The sequence below is a fragment of the Leuciscus leuciscus genome, assembly GCF_965113295.1.
Source record: "Leuciscus leuciscus genome assembly, chromosome: 15".
NCBI lineage: Eukaryota > Metazoa > Chordata > Actinopteri > Cypriniformes > Leuciscidae > Leuciscus > Leuciscus leuciscus.
In genome coordinates this window covers 29,766,113-29,788,926 of record NC_138739.1, presented here as the reverse complement: position 1 = coordinate 29,788,926, position 22,814 = coordinate 29,766,113, and the positions used below count along the sequence as shown (strand labels likewise).

At 39.2% G+C, this 22,814-nt stretch overlaps 1 protein-coding gene and 1 long non-coding RNA gene across 2 annotated transcripts in view; one reads left to right on the top strand and one right to left on the bottom strand.

The window, feature by feature from the left end:
• ssbp4 (single stranded DNA binding protein 4) overlaps positions 1-22,814 on the top strand; it is a 77,601-nt gene that overhangs the window by 39,496 nt on the left and 15,291 nt on the right. Inside the window, exon 5 of the mRNA XM_082137626.1 lies at positions 21,362-21,451. Within this exon, the coding sequence (XP_081993752.1) occupies positions 21,362-21,451 (90 nt within the window). The remainder of the gene's footprint in view (positions 1-21,361; positions 21,452-22,814) is intronic.
• LOC309475014 lies at positions 5,358-12,488 on the bottom strand. Its single transcript, XR_014197467.1, has 2 exons — positions 12,392-12,488; positions 5,358-11,206 (listed from the first exon to the last, which is right to left on the bottom strand). It is a non-coding gene; the product is annotated as an uncharacterized lncRNA (long non-coding RNA).

The following is a 22,814-nucleotide window of genomic DNA, read 5'->3' as shown; positions in this document are numbered from 1 at the left end:
GTACAGTCTTAAACCATTTATGCTTAATAAGCTGACAATGCCTTAAACAGATAAAAATACTACAATTATTTTTTTTAGGAGAATCCCTGCATATAATTTGTGCATGTCTTCTAGATGTATCTGTTTACATTCAGATGTCAAAGCCTGAGAAAAAAAACTGATTTTCTGTCTAAAATGTTGTTTTTCTTTCATTATCGTATTTTTATAATAAGCCCATTTTTGATTCTGATTCTGTTTTGACGTACATGGAAACACACAAATTGCTAAAACAAATTAAAATGAATGAATATGACAAAAATAACTATTTCTAAAGAGAGCTTGTTGTGGAATTTTCCCATAGACACTAGTCAATGTAAATTCTAATTGACACGGCTTCGATCAGCACAAGGGTACACATACTGGCTGGATGTGCCTTGTGGGTCAGGGCCTAGAATCGGGTCTTGTCACCATGGTAACATTGTGCGGTGTATGCAAAATACTACAGTGCTTTGGGACCGTTGGAGGGTGTTAAATCACCCTCCTCCTGCCCACCCCCAACACACAGACGCTGTACCTAGATGTTTTTGTCGAGCTGTGGTATTAGCGCCTTCAATTCGTTAGCTTGTCTGTACGCTGCAATCAGTATTTTGAATTAAAATGATATCTGTATTAACGTAATACAGTTTGTCAGCATGTTATAGCTATATGTTTGAAAACCGTGTTGCTGGTTGTCCATCGCTTCCTTTGAATTTGAATTTTGCTTTAATGTCAGAGAGAGGGGCAGCGATTGGTCAATAATCTGCTAAGTAGCATTGATTTAGAGCGTTTAGTTCCTCTGGCTGGCTACTTTGGTTGGGAAGCTAATCAATGCTGTTGAATGGGGGCCTCAGTGATCAGGGATTTCCTACTCCATGCACAGTGCGGTCACATCATTTGTCTTCATTTGGCATGCGATTATTCTCTGTAATGGGCTTCATCAGAAGGAAAAGGTTAACACACCTAGCTGAAAGGAGCACGGACATGAAGTGTCCGAGATTATGAGGCGTTCACATTCATCATTCTTGATGGATGCATGCTACTCTACTGGTTTTCCAGTTAATAATTGGTATCAATTCTCTGGTTTCTATTAGCTGGGATCTCACAACGACAATGCAAGACATCAGGACATCCAGGGCTGTGCGCAGACATTTTGGTGGGAAGGCGCTCAAGCGAAAAAAACAAAACATCATAAATACTATGACATTTAGTTAGTTACATTCTGTATAACATAGGGCTGGACGATTTTGGCTAAAATCATAATCGCAATTAATCAAACAAGTTACCTCGATTGCGATTATTGAACGATTATTTAAAAAAAAAATTCCTATGTCACTGGCAAGGCTTATACTGTAAATACGTTCACGGTTATTTTTTCTAATGAAAGAGTTAGGGATGTCCCGATACCACTTTTTCACTTCCGATACGATACCGATGCCGCAGCTTTGGCTATTTGCCGATACCAATATCAATCCGATATCTTTATTTTATTCTTGAACTAATACTACTAATAATAAAATATATGGAAGCACTTTCCTCAATTAGCCACATAAAAACATCTCACTCAAATGGAGAACAAACACTTCTCCAGTATATAGCTAGTCCACAACAACAGTTGATAATGAAAGACTGCCACCCTTTATTCAAAAGGCCTTGAGATAAGTTTGGTAACCTGAATGAATTTAAAATTAATTTGCTATATTTCAGATCAATATATTTGTTTCCTTAAAATTTAAATTAACTTTAACTTCTCATCTGAAATATAAATAATTTATTTCTGTATAAAATAATACTACCATTAAAAACATTTGATTTGATTTTTTAATCAATGTAGAATGTGTAACTTAAAAATAAAAAGATTAGTGCTCTGTTTTAGGACAAGAAATGAAAACCAATGCAATATGATGAATGTCCAAAAGATGAGATCATTTTTGCTTTTTGATCATTTGATTTAAAAAAAATTTACACAGTGTGTGTGTGTGTGTGATTTTGGTTGGGTGACAGTTGTAGGTTACAGTTTGACAAAAGCACAATGTTTTACACAAATATAAGTAGGCTGAACACTTTGCAGTTTTAATGATGTCCTGTATGAACAAATTGACTTTGATGTTATAATGACGAATGATGTTTTTATGTTTCCACTGATCGATCGCGCCCGTGCCTCTCTCTCTCTGACACACACATTCCAGCATTGCAATCTTGACATCGCAGCCTGTTCATTATGCTGCGTTCACACCAAATGCGAATAGAGCGTCAAATTCGCGTCTAGTTCTACGCTTAAACATTTTGAATCCATTCGCGCGTACTGTAAGCGAGCGTTTGAAGCGAAATAGACGCGCGTTCAGGGACGGGGCGGAGTCAAGTGACTACACACGCGGTAATATGTTTTAAGGGGAAAGTACACACACAGTAGGCGGAAATATTAATAGGATTAAAAAACCGAAATAACCGACTTGGTAAAATTACGTCGGTTACAGGCTCTGAATTTCGGTTTCGATTACTTTTCGATTAATCATCCAGCCCTAGTATAACATCTTTAAATGACTTGCATTTTTTTAATAAATAATTATGTCCTTTGTTGGCATTATGCTGCAATTGGTAAACAAGCAAAATAGTAGCAGGTTTTTAGGCTGCCGTCACTGAGACCTAATGGATGGAGACAATATGCTGTTACACATGCTGTTCACATTCACAAAACCGACGCGAATATTCGCCAAGATGGGCATTTTGACATAACTGTGTGCGTATTTGAATGTTTATGTGTAATAAGCCGCGAAATCTGACACTCGCGAGAGGTGTGCACTTTGGTTGAGCGCACACTGACTGAAGACCGTCTCTCAGAGAGCGCACAAGTACTTTAGTTCGTTTGAATATTTAAATTGGCAGAGAGAGAGAGGAAGACGCGGTACAGCTGAATCACTCACACTGTTTGTGAAATTACATCTCACAGAAAGTTTTAAAATTACTAATTTGCTATGATATGTTTGGGTTCAACCTACACGCTGTAGCGCATACATGTTCGTTACCATCGGTACTTACGGTACCTGACAAGTACCGTCAGGATTTTTTCAAATGTTGATACCGAAGTATCGGTTCTCATGACATCCCTAATTGTTATAATATTATTATTTTAGATGCATTCACACTACAATTACAGTTGCATGAATAATGTTATGAGATTAGTATTTTAAAAGTAAAATTTTGAATATTTATGAAATGTTGGAAAAATTTAAATGATACTTTTATATATATATATATATATATATATATATATATATATATATATATATATATATAATATATATATATATATATATAATATATATATATATATATATATATATTAGATATATATATGAAACTAAAACCGCCAGTAGGTGGCGGCAAGTCAAAAAATCATTATTTCACGGATTCGTTCAAACGCCACTGCAGGGTCCAACTATTCTGCCTATTATCATTGGTGAAATGAAGCAAAAACAATCAAAATTGGCATTACTGTGTGTTCAGATTTAAATGAATATCAACTTTTTGTTTATTGAACTTCTGTATTAAAATTAATATCACATATGCAATTGTGCTGGTATTCAGGAAAACGGCACTTTTGTTTGTGTGATATTGCTTAACCATATCATATGATATTAAAGACAAAATCTCGTGGGACAATTCATATCTTGAATTTTGCTCAACGCTATTTTATGCCAACGCCAGACTCGCTTGCTTGTTGTTGAGCTTAATGGAGGGCACTTAATTGAGAATTGATACCGTTTGCCAAATCTAAAACTGCTGTTTGCCAAAAATACAAAATATAAAACAAAAGAATGTCTTGAAAAAAGGGCACTTATGTAGTCAGAGACCAAAAGGGCAGGTGCTTGAGCACTACTTGGGGTCTATCTGTGCACGTGCCTGAGGACGTCCATTTAGAGTTCTCTAAACCAGAGATTTTCTAAATGTGGTCTAGGGTTCTTATAAGGCAGGGATGGGCAACTTCGGTCCTGGAGGGCCACTGTCCTACAGAGTTTAGCTCCAACTCTGAAAAAAATCACCTGCCTGTAATTTTCTAGTAATCCTGAGGACCTTGATTAGCTTGTTCAGGTGTGTTTGATTCGGGTTGAAGCTAAACTCTGTAGGACAGTGGTCCTCCAGGACCGAAGTTGCCCATCCCTGTTATAAGGGGATCGGTGGAAAACGTCTTGTTAGCTTTATAATGTCACACAGTTCAAATGAGTCTTTATACTTGAAAATACAAAGGAGATCATGATATTTGGGGGTCCTTGGCATCATAAGGTTTGAAACCCCTTGTTTGCCTAAAACTTCAGTACTAGTGAAGCAGAAACTGTCTGAGTTTGCGTATAATGGGTAGAAAAGATAAGCTTGACAGAGGACAATATGATTTAGTCATTTTTCCTGAAAGAATGCAAGTGGAAAACCTGAAAAGGAAAGCACTTCATGGATTCCATTAACTTCCACAATGATGGACAGTAGGCCTATTTTTTTTTTTTAGATGACTGTCTGCTTAAGTGTTTCATTATATGGAAATGGTCAGTTGGAGGTTGTGTTTTTCTATTGATCCTAGGACCCCCAAATTACTCTCTAAAGCTGCTGGTTTTCAGCACTGAGCTACAATGGTGTCCGATGTGTTTTCTTTGGAAAAAGAAAAGCTGTTAACATCTTTAGGAAGTGGTCCTTCAATCTACTACCCTTGTTCTTCCCCCTCCTGTTTTGTCTGAAAGATAAAGTTATTTCCTCTTCCCTTTGCCCTGCTCCCTCGCACCCTCCTCCCCTGCTGGGTTTTATTGGTCTTAGGAGTTGTCCATCACCGCTCTCGCTGTTTGAAGTGCTCCTGTCGTATATCACCGCCCTCTCTCACTGGATGTCCTCCCACTTCCTGCAGGATTCTCCAACATTTTTTTGTGTGTGCAAGTTTCTCCACACTGTATTTCTCAAGTCACACATAAACACACTTCCAAACACCCACGCTGGTCCTCACCCATGTTATCTTTACTGTGTGTTTGAGTTGTTTATAGCCCCTTGGTTGATAGTTTTGGTCAGTTGAGGTGATGTACCTCTTGAAGGCTGTAGTGATGTTGAGTATACCTTCCTTCCTTCCTGTAAAAACTATTCCTAGGTTTCTTATTTGCTTGTTTTTCCTTATTCCCTTCAGTACATATTCCCATTAGCTTTTTACGTTTGCTTTCTTTGTCTTTTTCATGTTCATTTACTGAATTTTTTGCTTTAGTTGTGGTCTTTGTTTTCCTAATGCTCTCTTTGCCCTTGTTTTTTTTGTTTTTTTTTTACCTTGCGATCCTTTTCTTCCCTTCTCTCTCTCTCTCTCTCTCTCTCTCTCTCTCTCTCTCTCTCTCTCTCTCTCTCTCTCTCTCTCTCTCTCTCTCTCTCTCTCTCTCTCTCTCTCTCTCTCTCTCTCTCTCTCTCTCTCTCTCTCTCTCTCTCTCTCTCTCTCTCTCTCTCTCCATCTCTCGTTTGAGGACAAGGAGGTGAAAGCCAAGCGGATTACAGTGGCAGTTTAATCTGGCCGACCTACAGAAGGCTTTTTTTTTTTTTGCACTTTCCTGCAAGCTTATGTGGCCAAGGGAGGGGGGGGCGGGGAAGGGGGACAAGGGGTCCGAAGAGTGTGGAAATGAACATAGTTGGTCTAGGAGCCTGTGTCAGACCAAACCCAGATCTATGCCAGATGCGGATGGTAGGGGTGGGGGTTGACAGTAGACTGTTGGTGAGCAAGCAAGGGATGCTAATACTGTTTTGTTACTAATTTGCTTCCATCTGTCCAGGCATATTGCCTCTGTGGCTGTGCATTCCCAGAGTACCAACAAGAAGAATCATTGTATCTTGGTCAAATGTTTGGCTCAACCTAGACCTGTTCCTAAAAGCTTTTAAAGGGTGAAAAAAAAAAAAAAAAAATTCTTGAGATTGGTAAAGATGACAATAAATTACCCAAGTTTTGCAGAAATGGGATAGCTATGTCTTTCATATTAGATTTATGAGTGCCGATTTTGCTGCAATTCAGCATCCAGTTTTGATTGTTTAATTGGGGCTAGGGATAGGATAATCTATTAGCCAGTTCTTAGACAACTACTCAGCCACTTGTTGTCTAAGAACTGGCTTATCGATTACTGACATTGACTACATCATTTTTACTTCAATTTTTTTTGTTTAGTGGCTCTACAACCATTCATAGAGGACGGATGTTTTTGACCATTTTGTCATGCTTCGCACAGTTTTTGAGTGTTTGGTTTCAAGATACAGTGTGAAATCTTTAACTTTTTAAAATCTTGACCTTGCATCTTGACCTTGCTTTTCCATTCCTTTCCATTTTTTTGTAATCTGTCCAGCTGTTTTTTGAACACAAGAACGTGTCTTATGTGAACAAATCCCTAAGAAATGCATCTGTTCAGGTCAAGGCAGGCTCAGCTCAACCTAATTATTCAATGCAATTTGTTGCGGCAATCCTTCAACTGGTCTTTTTTTTTTAAGTACTTTTGCACATCCTTACTAGCTATACTCTAATGTGACTAACGAAGGCCTAATCTGACCCTTTTAATAACGAATCTTGACACCAATTAAAAATATTACCATACCAATTTGTCTCAAAAGTTTCAACTGCCATAAAACACTAGTTATGTAGCGTTACCCCATGCAAACACTCAAAGCACACCATGGGAATTGAATACAAGGGCCATTTCAATGTAATGAGTGAAGCCATATTGTTCCGCTGACAAATCTATCCAGCTTGCTAACCGTCACTAACAGAATGGTGGTCAAACAAAGTGGTAGCACTTGTCTCACTCCGCACCTCCTTTGATGTGGCTCATATCGTTGGTACTTTCATCAGCTCTCCCCTGCTGTGCAAATTTAGAGGGAAGGGGTCCCTCCTCCAGTGGGATTAGCTTCAAACTGGTACTTGTCCAGTGGCGTTAAGGTTTTTGAAAAGGGCTTAACTAACCTCCACTCATGGGAGACTTCTGGAGGTTAATGTGGGCTCTCGGATTGTTTGCCTTGCAATTAACATGCTGGATGGCCCTAAAGGGGGAAGTCAAGAGCTGTAATAAGTAAGAAACAAGACTTTATGCAACTGCACCTCTGGATGAATTGTTTGTGTGCCATTTTTTATTTTTAAATGACAGGTTTACTACTGTTAGCATTCCGAAATGTCACTTGCAGAGCAGTGCCAACTCTTTAGTCCTTTGGATGTGGAGGGTTTGTGGTCATCTGGAGCAATGGACAAGAATCCAGATGGCTCGACCAGTGGTAGCATCTCACTTTTCAAGAACGTGCAGCGTGGAGAAAAAAGTCTGCAAGCTTCGAGCAAAGCATTTTGAAGCCAATTTTCAAAAAAAACACCAGTATATAGTGCAATATCAAGTATTTGCTTTGTCTTACATCTTGAATTGGCATTACTTGCTTTCACTTCATGTTTTCTAACTTGTTGACATCTTTTTAGAGAGGCCCATGGCCTTCTTGACAAGGCCCCTACAAGAGACCTTATTTTAGCCAGCACCAGGTGCACCATGTTTTAGGCGTGTTACATGATACGGAGTGAATGCAGAGGGGATCTGCGTGCAGTCTCTCATTGAAATAGGGCAGGATGCTGGGTCAGTTGGGTTGGAGTGGACCGGTGGAGGGTGTCTGAAAGGTCAGGTGGAGGGCGTAGGGTGCCAGGAATAGGGTGTGAGATGCCTACTCTATTTGCTGGCTCTGGGAAGTCGTTCTGTTGATAGGCCAGTCCATGCCACCCCTGACCTCTCTGTGTCTCATCGGATGAACAATGGCGGGTCAAAGAAAAGGCAATGGTTCTTTTCTCCCCTTATCCTTGTGTCCTGGTCTTGTCCCTTTCCTTTACGTCCTCCATCTTTCCTTACAACATTTTCTAAATGTGTAGACTCATTTTGCCAATGTCTATGTATATTGGTTTCTTCTCTCTCCATCACTCTTTGACTCTCATTCTACCTCTCAAAAATACAGCGTTCTCTGGATCTGAGATGCCTGAGGGACGGAACACAGACAGGACCTGTCACCATGACAACGGCTTCTGTGAGCTGCCTGACACCCAGACTCTATTGTGGGGGGGTTGGCGAGAGAGAGACAGAAAGAGAGAGAAGGGAAAGGGAGGGTGTGGAATCAGACAACCCCATTTTTACCCCCTGGGGCTTTGCGGTTTGCTCGTGTTCACATGTAGAATTAGCATAAACACAGAGAATGTGTGAGAGACCGAACACTATATCAAGACTGAGATTAGAGCGAGAGACAGACTGTGTGCTGGAAGTTTGCTGGACACGTGTCCTTATGGTGTCCCCAGGGTCCAGGTGCCCCTTTACTGTTTGAGATCAGGATCAAACCCACATTATTTTTCACCTTCTAGTGCCAAACACTTTGACTAGGGATGCTCCGATCGATCGGCCGCAGATCGGTCTCGGCTGATAATAACATTCAAACAACATAACGTGATGCGTAGATCTTGAGAAGATCCTCACACGGACTGACATGACATGCTGCTTGGCTAAAGCTGTAGGACTTCCGGGATCCGATTGTTTTCCAACGTCATTTAAAAGTTCAACCAATGGAAACGGGATCTCGGGTATGGCGGATAGGGACTGTGTGTAGAGACAAATTGGACACTGTTTTACAGCTGGAGCGCTCTTGGATTGGATCGATCACTCAGATTGACAGGTCTTGATTTACTATGAGCCATAGAATAGGAGCGCACAGCTGAAACAGCGCTTGAAGATCATCACTCATCAACCAGGATCTTAGTTATTACTCGTTACTTATTCAATGTTATTATAAATATTTTTCTCCTTTGTGACATTTACACATGTAAGTAGTTCTTATGTTCAGTAAAACACTCACTTATTTGGAGAGGTTTTTGGACTTTTGATAAAAAGGCTACCATGGTTTCAAATGCCATAGATTTTGATTGCTTTGAGATATCAACACAAACATTTGCCCAGATGCAGTTGACATGATTGTGAACTGTGAATGTGAATTTATGACCTGTCATATATACTTTATAATAATCATCGTGCCAAGCATGAATAATAACAAAATTAATCTTATATTCCATCACTTTTTCTGGGGTTTTCTGAGCAGAATTGTAACATAAGAACCTCCAAACATGATCAAAATCTATTTTCTTAAAAACTTTAAAGGTTTTCTATGAAATTAGACCATGTACTCAATGTTAGCCTAATTTTATTATTATTATTATTATAATTTTTTGTAGAGTTATAAGCCATTACCTTTAAATATGGCACATGAAATCTTTAAAAATGCCTTCAGGGTGTGAGGGGTTAACACCCCAGTCAACTTGCATATCACTTATATAAACTGAATGGTCGGGATCGGTATTGGCCGATCATGATGACAAGAAATTGGTAGTCGGTATTGGCTGCAAAAATCCTGATCGGAGCATCCATAACTTTGACACCAAATATTTGCTTTAAAGTGTCACCCTAATCACATTACAACACAAGCAAAGTTGCTTTCCATCTTCTTACATGGCTAATGCAATTAAGCTGAGCTCCAATTGAATGGATTGTTAATCTGGCTGATGTTAGACTAGTATTGTAGTTCCTCTGACAGAAACGATCACAATCAAGTGGAACCGTTGACTCGATGCAGTGTCATGGCTTTCGTGTACCCTTTCGATAAACGTGGTGTGATTTGCAATGCATTATGGGCAGCTGGAGCCTGGTTGCCGGCCGTGAGCCTGTAGAGTGGATACAAAAGTGCTTTCCAGGTGGAAATTATCTACATATATGGGGATGATCAAGCTTTAGATGCACATTAGTGTATAATGTTAGACAAGATAATAAAATAATTGAATGCATGTTATCTGTGTATCACATACCATGAGAATCTTCTCGAAAGTAATGCATTGGACTATGTGCTAAAAGTACCTTCCACTCAAATTGAGGGATTTTATTTTGTTTTCCTGAGCTGCAAGACCTTTTATCATAAAATTGTTTTGTTCTCCAAGGAAAAAGATGGAGACTAGCCTAGCATGTGCTAGGGCATGAGACTGGGGAGAGATATTTCTGTCAGGCTGTTTATTTATTGATGGGAATGCTAGCACAGGTTAGCATGACATGCATACGGTTATACACTGCTCTTTGGAGAAAAGCTATGTGCTCCTTTGAGCTCCTGGATGCCTTTTTTCAGCAAACGTGATTGTGAGACTTCAGGTGCTTTTGATTAATTTAGAGGGCAGTTTTTTTTGTATGCTTTTGAAGATCGGTTGCCACTAATGCTACCACATCTATTGACAGTTTTATAACTTTCTGTGGAGAAGAGAACTTGAGTTGTTGTAGATGGAAGATGGATTTGACCACTGGGTGGGCTGACCACTGTTTGCTACAGCCAGTTACGAGTTGGCTGACTCAGTTTCAGTGGTTTCACTCACAATCTGCATAAAGGGATTGTGGATTTGGACATCTGAGGGAACCCAAAGCCACTTTAACCAGGCTGAAGTTTGAAGAACAGGGAAACTGGTTTTAACTCTTAACGTGTTATGTTGTTGTTGTTGTTGTTGTTGTTAACTAGGTTATTTCTGCCACCACAACTTAATTCTTCTCAGTTTCTTCTTATCATTTTTCATCTAGGAATTCAACCTGCCCATAGGTTTTCTCCTTCATTGTGTTTTTTTTTTTTTTTTTGGCGCCTCAAGCATAAAGGTCCAGCGCTACAGACCCTTCATTGTCTAAGGAATGCCGTTTGTGTTTTCCCTTCTCCAAGCCCCTGTCTGGCAGGAACAAGGCCCTCTCTTTTTCCTTGTGCTTCCAGCTCTTCTGTGATACCTACAGCCTGCTAGGTTTCCTACACTTTCCCAGCGTTCAGACTCTGTGAATGTTAACTATAGTACGCTAAGCTCCTTAACCCCGTAGCAGGAACTCCAGAGACTCTTTTCCAAAGAGGAATGATTTCTGCCTGCTTAGAGGGCGTACTTAAGATAAATGAAAGCAGAGAGAGAAAGAAAGAGAGGGAGAGATGGGAAACTCCCCTTTTCTGCAGGCATCAATAGTCCCAATGGGAACGCCCTTCCCGCCAACCACTCTTGCAATGTATGGATTGTAATATGACTGCCTGACGTGTTTCACATTAGCTATAGGATGGCAACACTGACATTAAAACGTTTCTACGTCATATCCAACCCTACGCTCTTACCTTTACCAGTCTATCGCTTAGATGTTTACTAGGGGTGTAACGATATTCGAACCGAACCGAAAAACCGCGATACACCACCCACGATACGAATCGCGATACTCTCATGGCGTACCGAACACGCCCGCCCCGCCCCCTGCTGCCCCGCCCCCTGCTGTCCCGGCTCATTGGACCTCATGTCTTATGTGTACACAACGAATACAGCGTTGCCTAACCACCATTAACCACATTTAATCGCAATAAGCTCAGTGTTTTGTTACATTCGATAATAAGCAAGGTGTAATCTTTCAAATTCTGTCTATATGATGACGAAATTCAAACATTAAATGTCGTTTTGGCGCTCTTTGATGTGGCGTGACAGATCACCGTAGGCTACTAGGCTCCTCATTTCAAACGGCAGCGCGGAGCGCGAGTAAACGCGATTCTCTTCCTCAGTTACAGAATAAACATGAATGGACACCTGAAGGTATGTTGAAAGATACAGTATACTTACTGAAAGGCATCATAACTCGTGTAATCGCTCAGTCAGTGTTTCAACAGCGGAAATATGTCAATAAAACGCTTCTTTTTTCACATAGCTTTATTTACCTCAGGCAAGTCATTCAGTGTCCACAGCTTGTTGGTTTGCTAAGGAAATGAACTCTTTCACTAAATAAATGCACTATATTAGCCTATATATTATATTTTACTTAACCTGTTAATGACATCTTGATTATTTTATGTATGTTTAAAATATCTGTCATGAAAATGACAGCAACTGTGTAAATTATTATATTTCAATAATAAATTAGAGTAAAAACATATGTTAATGTAAAAACTGCCTTATGTGCAGTTTACATGTTTTCATACAATTTGTTACTTGAGTGTTGATTATTATTATATCTAAAAATAAATAGCAACTGAATTTAGGCTAAAAGTCTTGGCTCTGTTGTTAAGCTTTAATGTTATAGTAATGTGCAAGTAAGGGCTCCTATATAGTTTACAGCATTAGCAGATAATTAGTTTTATCCTTGCGAAACGTTTACTTGTAATTGAATTAATTTAAAGACAAGGACACAATTTGTTAATTAAATTATCTGTTTAAAAACAAAAACAATTTTAGCTTTCTAAACCCCCCACTCCACCTAAATGAACCGAACCGAACCGAACCGAGACGTCAAAACCGTGGGACGTACCGAACCGTCAGTTTTGTGTATCGTTACACCCCTAATGTTTACAAATGTGTCTGCACTTAGAACAAGCCATTCTCCTCCCGGCCCGCCCCCTCAAAACTACCCCCCGCCCCCCCTGAAAGAATGAAATTTTTTTTTTTATATATGTAGTAACTTTAGCGGCTATGATTTCCACGATATAGAGACAGAGCGCAACGCGTCATAATCTGAAGACCACGCCCACCCGGGGGGAAAACGGTGAAACCGTCTCCATTGACTTTGCATTGCGAGAGGCTGCCTCTTTGTCATTTCTTGCTTCTAACAAAAGACAGAATAATGCCTAAAAGCTGCTATGTGACAAGGTGTACAGCAAACAAGCTAAGAAACCCAGAAAAAAGTTTTCATAAGCTGTCGACCCCAAAAAACGAGCGTTTGAGGGCATAAAAGTGGATACAGGCTGGAACGAATGGGTAAATTGTGGGATCCTGACACTCAGTATGCACTAAAAATACACCACGTGTGCAGTAAGTAAGTGCAGTAAGGTCACTGGTGAGTCAAATATCCAAATGTCAGTTTTATATATTATATTTCTGTAAGATAAACTATCATGTGTTGTCGATCACGGTCTCCTCCAGTGGCGTACGTTAGTTCTCAGAGTAATGAGACACGTGACGCTCTGTCTCAACTGCCTGTATCCACTTTTATGTCCTAAAACACTCGTTTTTTGGGGTCGAGAGCTAATAAAAACGTATTTCTGTTTTTTTTAGCTTGTTTGCTGTACACCTTGTCACACAGCAGCTTTTAGGCATTTTTGTTAGAAGCAAGAAATGACAAGGAGGCAGCCTCTCGCAATGCAAAGTCAATGGAGACGGTTGCACTGTTTTCCCCCCGGGTGTGGGCGTGGCCTAAATACGCTCTGTCTCTATAGCAGTTCAGTACACTTGAAATAAAATCGTGATAGACTAGTGTGTGAATATTACACCACAAAAATACTATTTAAATACGAATCCTACATGTTGTGTGAATGAATGGTGCTGACGACGCGCAGTTTTATTTACCACACACACAGAAGCACACGCCAAGCTGTTTTTTTGCCTATATGAGGACACGAATGCTTGAACTTCCTCTCCAGACTCTAGATCCGCTCTTAAAGTCACTTCGTGAGCATTTAACCGCTTCTTTTGAGAAAAACTATCGTCATGTCATAAACACAGAAACTCAAAGGTCTTCACGGCAACCCGTCAAAAAAGTTCGGTTTAACTTGACAGAAATATATTACTGTTGTACAGTAGAATTTAGATACGTCTCAATGTAATAATAGGCCTAATACTAATACAAATAAATTATGATCAAAACTTTATTTTTTAAGGAATAATCTAAAATTTTCTTCCATGTTTTAATTTTAACAGTAAAGCTCATTATGCAGCACGTGGTTTGACAAAAATGTGTTTAATTTCATATGATTAAAATAAATATAATTCATGTTTTATATCTTCATTTGATTACCAGAAAAAACACAGAATTTGTGTGAAAAAAAACAAACATTTATTTTTTATATTGTACAAGTTTAATAATTGTTTATAATAAAAGTTTCATGATTTCAATTAATTAGACATGATTTTTGATTACAAAAAATTTGACACTACGTATCCGTAACACTCCCGCTCCGCGACACCAGTTTCAGGGGATCTACCACCCCCCCTGAAAAAAATCCTAGGGGAAATGCTGCTCTGGATGTTTAGCACTCTACATTGGTTTCAAGCTAACATAAAAATAACCGACATGTTGAAGATGTTACCTATAGAAAGTAGGTTTTAAAACTTAATTAATAAAACAAATTATACAGTTATACACATTTTTTGGGGGGTCAAAATACCAGATGTATTTCAGGATCTCATAGGTATGCTGAGGTGGCATGATGTAGGTGTGATCTGTTGATTGGATTGGATGTGATTGTTTCAAGCTTGATAAGCATTTTTGCTAAACATTGCTAACAGATCATGTCGGAGTCATCACATTTGAGATGTATAGCACCGCAGTTTTGGAATTAGCAGTGGGATTTTCTTTGAGACCTGACTTTCTGAGTTTAGGGTAGATCAATAATTCTATTTTTGAAAGGTAGTCAGTATTACTCATCATTAAGGTTTGTTTGTGAATGCTGATTGTACAGTTTAATTTTCTACAAAGTTTAAGTACTGTTAATGTACAATATAGCATTTAGTTTTTTATACTAATGTTTGTGCTGCAAAAATACAGTTCCCATCATTCTCTGTAGCGGCACAAGAATGATATAAGATTCCAAGCAATTAACTTAATTACAATTTTCAAACTTTTAAGTAAAATTTCAAAGCTACATTAGCATTTTGCTCAGTGTTGTTCAGTACAGTAGGGACATTTGTGTGACAGTGTACCAGCTAATGTAAATACCAGGCGTAGTGTGGCTACACATTTTCTTTTATCATGTTTCAGAGTTATACTGCTGCTTCAGCATTTCAAAAGGTGTTCTGGGTGGAAAACTTTCTCTCCACCTGTCCACACACATTAACACACTTGTCTCCGTACATGGCTTATGATTAGGCCCTTGAGCAAGCATAATTGTGGGCCACTGAGATTGAGAAAGCTAGGGGGTTCTGGGAATACAGTGTGTGTGTGTGTGTGTGTATGTATTTGCGGGGTGTGGGTGTACATGAGGGGTTTCCTCAGCAGATTTGTTTACTGGTAATTAATTCACCTGATTGATACAACAGCTGTTGACGCCATGGGAGGGAAAGAGAGGGAGCAATGGAGAGAGAGACCCCTTGTCATAGTGGCTTCCCTATGTTATGCAGTGTAGATTGCCATTGATTAAAAGGCACATCTGTCAGCCAGCATGGCTGATTATGGCTTTGGTCCTCACTGGCTAATCTTTATGGAGTCAACTTCACTGACTGAGTTATTGGAATTGTGGGATGTTGGAAGAAAGAGCAGAGGAGGCAGTGGGAATGCAGTAAGTGGGAAGAATGCTGGTATCTTGGATGTTTATTTGGGGCATGTTTAAAAAAAAAAAAAATTTGGACTAGGGATATCACAATAATGTTATATCTGACAAATAAAATCAATAGCATTGCAAAACAATAGGGGATATGCACAAATAGTCGAATACTTAATCTGTAATAATTTTGCTACATGTTGCTTTGCTGGCCAAAAATGTGGTGAATCCATGATAAATCCTAAGAACGCAAACTAAAACGTAGTTATAATTAAATGCATTGAATGCCGCTGTGGAGCATGTGAACAAGTTGCAGTGTTCATACAGTCATGAAAACCCTGGAAATTAAATTTGAAAATGGAAATTTCCAGGCCTGGAAAAGTTTTGGAAAATTAAATAAACCCAGAGAGTTTTGGAAAAGTCCTGGAAATTTGTTTCACAAAAATCTGTATAATAGTGTGTTTAATCAGCCTGAATTTCGGCGCTTGATTGCGAGTAATGCTCATAGTTTTACTCATTCCCACAGGTTTCACGCTGTAGGTTAGTTAAGGAAAGTAATCCATAATTTCGCTCATGTTTTGGGACAGTTGACGGAATTGTCACTTGCCCAATTGGAATAGTGTTGCATCGTCACAAAAGGCTTTAACGGCCAAATACACTCAAAAATGTTGGCTATTATCCTCATAAACAATGCCAGTTTATTTTCCTAAGTGAGCGTAAAACAGTTGAGAATCAGTATCGGATATGTGTATTTGGTCTTAAAGGGACAGCAGCCGGTGTCATTAATGTTAATAATACAATGCTTGACTGAATAGCGTTTGTAACTTTTAATTTTAAGGATTAATCTGTTTTTAACTTACAGTGAAGACTATTCAGTGTTATTTCACATTTGATTACTTTATCCAATTTGTATAGTATTTCATATATCTGTACCTGAATACTACTGTTAGACCTACCTAAAAAACTTTCATTCTTATCTTTATTTTAGTGTTAATCTTTATTTATTTCTGACAGTTTACCAACAGGTTGTAAATTTAATTCAGAGTTTCAAATTACGGTTCCTTGTGCTGTGTAAGCTATTACACAAATGATCCCATTGTAATTATCCCAAATACATGGAGTGAGCAATTTAGGTGAGATAATTTTACTTAAAGATGCAATAGGTGAATCTCTACAGATTTTTTTTTTTTTGTCATACTGGTTGAAAGTCTCCTCATATCCTGCTAGCAATCACTATGTTAAACGGTCTAAATTAATTTTTTATAAATGTATATCGTCTGTGGAAGGTGTAGGACCATAAAATGTTTGCTTTATATAGTCTTTAAATAATACGATGTCCTACCAGCCTAGCAACGTTTGTTTTTACATAACCTCATGCACCCTGTTCGCGCAGACATCATACATCATCAGTACGTTCAATGCTATGCAGAGTACAGACAGATGTCAGTCACGGAGCACCGCAAACAAACAGCAGCCACCACAGTTTTACAGTTCCTCCAAAACAACGAGCTCAATGAGCTATGTTCATTTTTATTGTAATGTTATGTACTTTGAAACATGATGTAGTTTAACGCCGTCTCTTGTGACGCTTTGCTGAGAGCAGGTATGTGTGTGTGTGTGTGTGTGTGTGTGTGTGTGTGTGTGTGTGTGTGTGCCTTCATGTGTTTTGGAGTGGGCGTGTCTTTGGAGAGCGATTTACAGGGAGGGTGGGATTGTATGCTAGCAGGCTAACGTTAGCATTTTCCAGATCACCTACTGCCCCTTTAAATAATAATAATAATAATACGAAAAAGAATTCCCCCTTGGGGGCCTTGGTTTACATTGGTTAAACAAATAACAATACTTAACATTCAGCATTCAGTCACCTGACACTGCGTGGAGTAACATCAGCACACAGTCGCAGCTTGGACTTATTATTAAAACAAATACCAAGCTAAATAATGAACATTTGTTCATGAATATCTCCTCAAAAGTCATGGAAATGTATTGGTAAAAATGTTTACGAACCCTGGAATTACTTTGATCAAAATGATCTTAAATGTAATTATTTTTGATCAAATGAATTAACATGTCGTGTGAGTTCATGTCGTTTTCTCTGCAGCCGGCCTTAAAGCTGATTTGTACTTCTGCGTTGTGTACTCTACGCTGTAGGCTACGCGTCGGTTTTCATTTATACTTCTGCGTCGTTGTCTGCATGGACGTGCAATTACACATGCAGAGGGAGAATGTGAAACTCGAGGGAGGGGTTCTCATTTTATAAAATTTATATATTTTTTCTTCTTCAAGGCTTGCACCTTGGAACCTATTTCAAGGTTTGCGTTCTCGAGCCACCAGGCACTGTGTGCGAAAGAGCGGGCCGGAGCGCGTTAAGGGTTTTCTGTTAGAACGATGTAGTGTGAGTAAGTTAATAACTTATGATCTTTGCAACGGAAGTGAATCGATCAAAACTAACTTTAGCTGGACAATAACTTTATTCTAGAGCTACTGTAAAGTCAAAACAATCTCTGTTACTTTAATTTCCTATTATCACTGTAAAGCAGCTTTGAGACAGTCCATATTGTTAAAAGCACTATATAATTGAAGGTGACTTGACTTGACTTGGTGTTAATACATGAAGACGACTTCCATGCTTACACGTCTATTTCCGAGCCACTGTATTGCTCATTCAGCGTATGCTGAATAGCCAGTGACTTCTTGTTACTAGAGTATGTGTGCATGTGTTTGTCGGTCGTTGATCTGGGTTACCCTGCTCGTCTGAGCACAGATAAGGTAGGATCCATTCCTCATCCTGGATCCCTGCTCCAGATCGATGCCCAGATTAAGCCTTTCCTCCGCTGTCTGCTGCCCAGCCGAGCCCTACGATTGATACTGATAATTAAAACAGCAGTGGCTAATTACTTCAGAGGGTTTGGACTTGTGTATGTATGTGTGGATGCTAGGTGAACGTATAGGTCACCAAAATTATTCATGGTTTATTAATAATTAATTGGGTACATTTATTGCTGAGCTTTATTTCTGCTGTAATACTGTTCCCAAAATACTGAAATCTGCACAATGGCATGACACAAAATATGCACATAAGCATGTACATGATGTTGGCAGTGGAAAATTATCATTAAAAATTCATTCAAACAACACACACACATTTATATATACATTTTATATCATTTTATGAAACTTTGAATTTCAAAGCAAAGCTGTGATTTGTTAGAATTTTTTTTAAATCACAGTTTTGTTAAAATTATTGGCTGATATAGCTTTTTTTTTGTTAAAATTGAAATCATGTCAGGTACAATTACATTAGCTAAATTTCAGCATAATTTATTGGCCAAAAAAGCTGCATTGTTGCTTTCAAACCAAGCAGTTTTCAGTTTGTCAGCATGGCAAACTTTTGTGACTAATTGGAACCCGTTGCTAAAGTTGCGTGGGAAAATCTTTCGCCCTCATGCGAAATTCCCACTTGCATGGATTCTTGTTGAAATCACAGGATTTTGCCAGTGAAAATTCTCCAACAATGCTAAATGTGACCGCACCTTAAGGGGTAAAACATTTGGAAAATCAGTTCTTGTATAATGTTCTTGCTTTAAGGGATGAGGGCTGAGCAAACATGCAAATCACGGCATGAGAAGTGTTAACAGGAACTGGAATGTGTCTGTTTATGTGGTCGAGAGGGAGAGAGATAGCAGTAGCAGCCAGGCCAATCAAAAGCCACAGGCTCCTTTAAACTCTATCTTCATTCTCTTCTCTCGGTTTCTCTCGCGCTCCCTCTCTTTCGCTCCCTGGCCGGGCGAGTGATTGACGGCCTGAGGGTTTTAATGGGCACCAGAGAGCGGGAGAGCCAAGGTCTGAGTTGTCATGGCAACAAGCCGATTGGGCCCTCTGCCGCTCTACCTGAGTGCAATGGAGTTGCGCTGTGTGCGTGCGAGCTACCAACGACTCCTGTTACCGCTGATGGGCCACTGGTCATTTTGGCCAGTGATTTTCCTTTAGTTCATCTCTGTGTGTTAATGAAAGTATTTATCCACCCTCCTTTTGCATTTTCACTCATTCATATGCTGTGGCAATAGAGTCGTGTGTCATTGTGCTGGTTAAACCTACACCAGGCACTGTGTAAACAAAATCTCTCCAGCCCGATCTGTCACTCACCCCCTCCCTCTCCTTAACCAAACACATTCGCCAGTCCCTCCACTGCAAGCAAACACGGCGCCTGGCCGTACCTCACCTGTTATCTGCCCAGCACCAGCCTCCGGACCCTTTTTCTTCCCTTGTTTTTGAGAAAGTGCGTGCTTGTATATAAATTATATGTAAATCTGTGACGGTTTTGTGGTAGTTTTGATTTGTCAATGTCTTAAAGGGAAAGTTCATCTAAAAATGAAAATTTGGACAATTACTCAACCTTATTTTGTACCAGACTTTATTCCACAGAACAGTTTTAGAACTATGTTGATGCTATTATTTGTCATATAATGAAAGCACATCAAGGCTTTCAAGCTTTAAAAGGCTTCATACAACTATCATAAAAGTATTCTGAAGCTATACCATAGTTTTGTGCGAGAAACACAATTTGAATCATCAACACCAAGGACGATACTATAACATCAAAGTTTTACTATTCGTTCAAATTCTATGAGAATATGGAAGTCCACACAACTACTGTAACAATACCGACACAGAGAATTATATCATTGAATTTTTGAATTTTAAAAACATTTACAGAAATCAGATACTTCACCGTTTTTTCATATTAAACCATGTTATTCCCTTAACTAAGACGAGTTGATACATACCTCTCTCGTCTCAGTGCGTGCACTCAATCGCTCTGGTGCACGGCGACACTTTGATAGCACTCAGCTTAGCCCAGTTCATTCATTAGGGACCAAACAGAGATGAAGTTAGAAGCGACCAAACACCTCCACGTTTTCCCTATTTAAATACAGTTACACCACCAAGTATGGTGACACAAAATAAAACGTGGCGCTTTTCTAAGCGGGTAAAAAGGATAACTATAATGTATGGCGGAATAGCACTTGAAGTTGGGAACACTTCGACTCTGCGCAGTAAAAAGTCACGTTGGTTCTAATGATAGAAGTGAGAGGGAGAGGATTTTTCAGGAGTGATTTTTTTACTGCGCCAAGTCGAAGTGCTTCCAACTTCAAGTGCTATTCCGCCATACATTATAGTTATCCTTTTTACCCGCTTAGAAAAGTGCCACGTTTTATTTTGTGTCACCATACTTGGTCGTGTAACTACTCGTGTAACTGTTTTTGTAACTGTAACTGTAACAAGCATTTTTCTTGGTGTGAACGGGCCTTTATTCTCTGAAATGTTTTATTTTGAGACATTTGAGACTCGTTACCAGAACCGATGGTCATGAAAAGCATTTTAAAAAATGTGCCAGTTCTTCTCAACCTTAGGTGCTGGTGGGATGAAGCCCCAGAGGAATTTTTGTCAAATTTGTCTTTGGACCTACAAGTCGACCTGTCTGTCCTGTTGGTGTGTGTGATTTGTATGTGATCTTAAATAGACTTGTATGTGGCTTTAGCGGGTGATATGCTATTACAAATGTGTTAGAGCTAAAGGCAGATAATCGTGTACCTATGACTGTGTATGTCGGTGTATGAAACGGTGCCCTTTGCCCTCTCAGGGTCAGCGGTGAGTGTCTGGACTATTAAGGTCAGCGGCAGTGAGGCGATTTACCCTCCTCCACCCAGACGAGAGTGAGGGATCTGATTACAGGGTGGAGGAAGGGGGCGCTGGGTCGTGTGTAATCCCTGTCTACCCCTTCTTTACCATCATGGGAAAGACACTGCTGAGTTTTGCTTTGTCTGGGGTGTTGGGGGGCCCAGGCTTCAACCTAAAGAACAGCTCACATATTTGACAAGAGATTCTATTTGTATGTTGTTGTATTTAAACCCAAATCTTGTCGATTTGGAATAATGGAATTGTTATTGGAAGAAGAGGAATTATTTACAAACTTTAAAAGAATAGTTTGAGTGGCTGAAAGGTGCAATTTTGTTTAGAATTTATTTTTACTTTGCGTGTTTCTCTGTTTCAGAGTGCGGCAGCAGCTCCCAGTCCTGTGATGGGCAACATGCCGCCCAACGATGGCATGCCAGGTGGACCCATGCCTCCCGGCTTCTTTCAAGTAAGAGCTGCTCTCTCCTTCCCCCACCTTCCCGTTCAACCTCCTCCTTTAACCCTGTGCGTTAAGCTTTTACCATTTTTTTTTTTGTCGCTCACCCCACCCCTCCTTTTTCTAACCCCCCTTTAGTTCTTCTAATCCCTGTCCAGATGTTTCTTTCCCGCTATCTCTCCCTCTCTGTATTTCCATTCATTTTCATTTTACGTCTAAATTAGTTGTTCAGTACAGTAGCAACTCACACTGACACAAACAGAGTTGTGGCCCCTGATCTGAGATCAGTGTGAATGCCTCGACAGTTTAATCCCTAAGGCCAAAATGGGTAAAAACATGCGTGCTTGGTTGTAGCTCTTTGGCAACACTTATCTAACAACATATCTGTGTATTTTAAATTCAAGGCTGGGATTTGGGGGAATGCTTAGGGGCATAGTTCCCAAAGTCAAGGCGCCTGTGGGAGTTCCTCTGCCATAGTGATCTTTATTGAGCTATTTATAGTCAGACAAGCGAGAAACCTTTCTAAACAAACACACACACTACCTTAGACAAATTTTCTTAGTCAAGAATTATTTTCATTATATCTCTGGGTCCAACTTGTGTAATAAGATATTATACTAATGAATTTATTTTTGTGTGTGTGAGTACACATCAAATAGACAATCAGATCATCTATGGATACAACATAAAATGCTTCAGATTGGGGATTTGAATCAGTGGATTTAACATATAGTAATACATCAGAAAGCTTAGAGCATCACAAATAGTAGCTAGTAGCTAGCATCCCATGGAGCATATATAATATTCATTAGATAAAAATACAGTGGATGCAGTGGATTTAACATCTTGTCGAATTTCAGATAAAGCATTCGATAGAGTTGATATAAGGTTAGATAGATCACCTGATAAAGCAGCAGATAGAGGATCCAATAGAATCAATGGAAGAAAAGATAATGCAAGATAAGTTAATACAAGATAACTTCAGATAGAAGATAAGATGGAGTGGAAGATAGAGGGTCCCATTGAGTATACATAACATAAGATTCAGTGGATAGAAATTCGGAGACAGTGGATTTAACATCTTGTTCGAACATCAGATAAAGTATCCGATAGAGTAGATAGGAGATCAGATTGAGCAGCAGATAGAAGATCCAAAGGAGTCAATGATATAGAAGAGTAGATACAGCAAATTTGAACATCTAGTAGAACATCATGTAGTTCAGATGGAGCATCCCATAGAATGTGTGTATATAACAGATATTAGATTCATTAGATAGAAAATCTGATACAGTGTCTAACATCTTGTCAAACATCAGAAAGGTTAGATAAAACATCTAATTGAGTAAATAGAAGATCAGATAGAGCTGCAGATCAG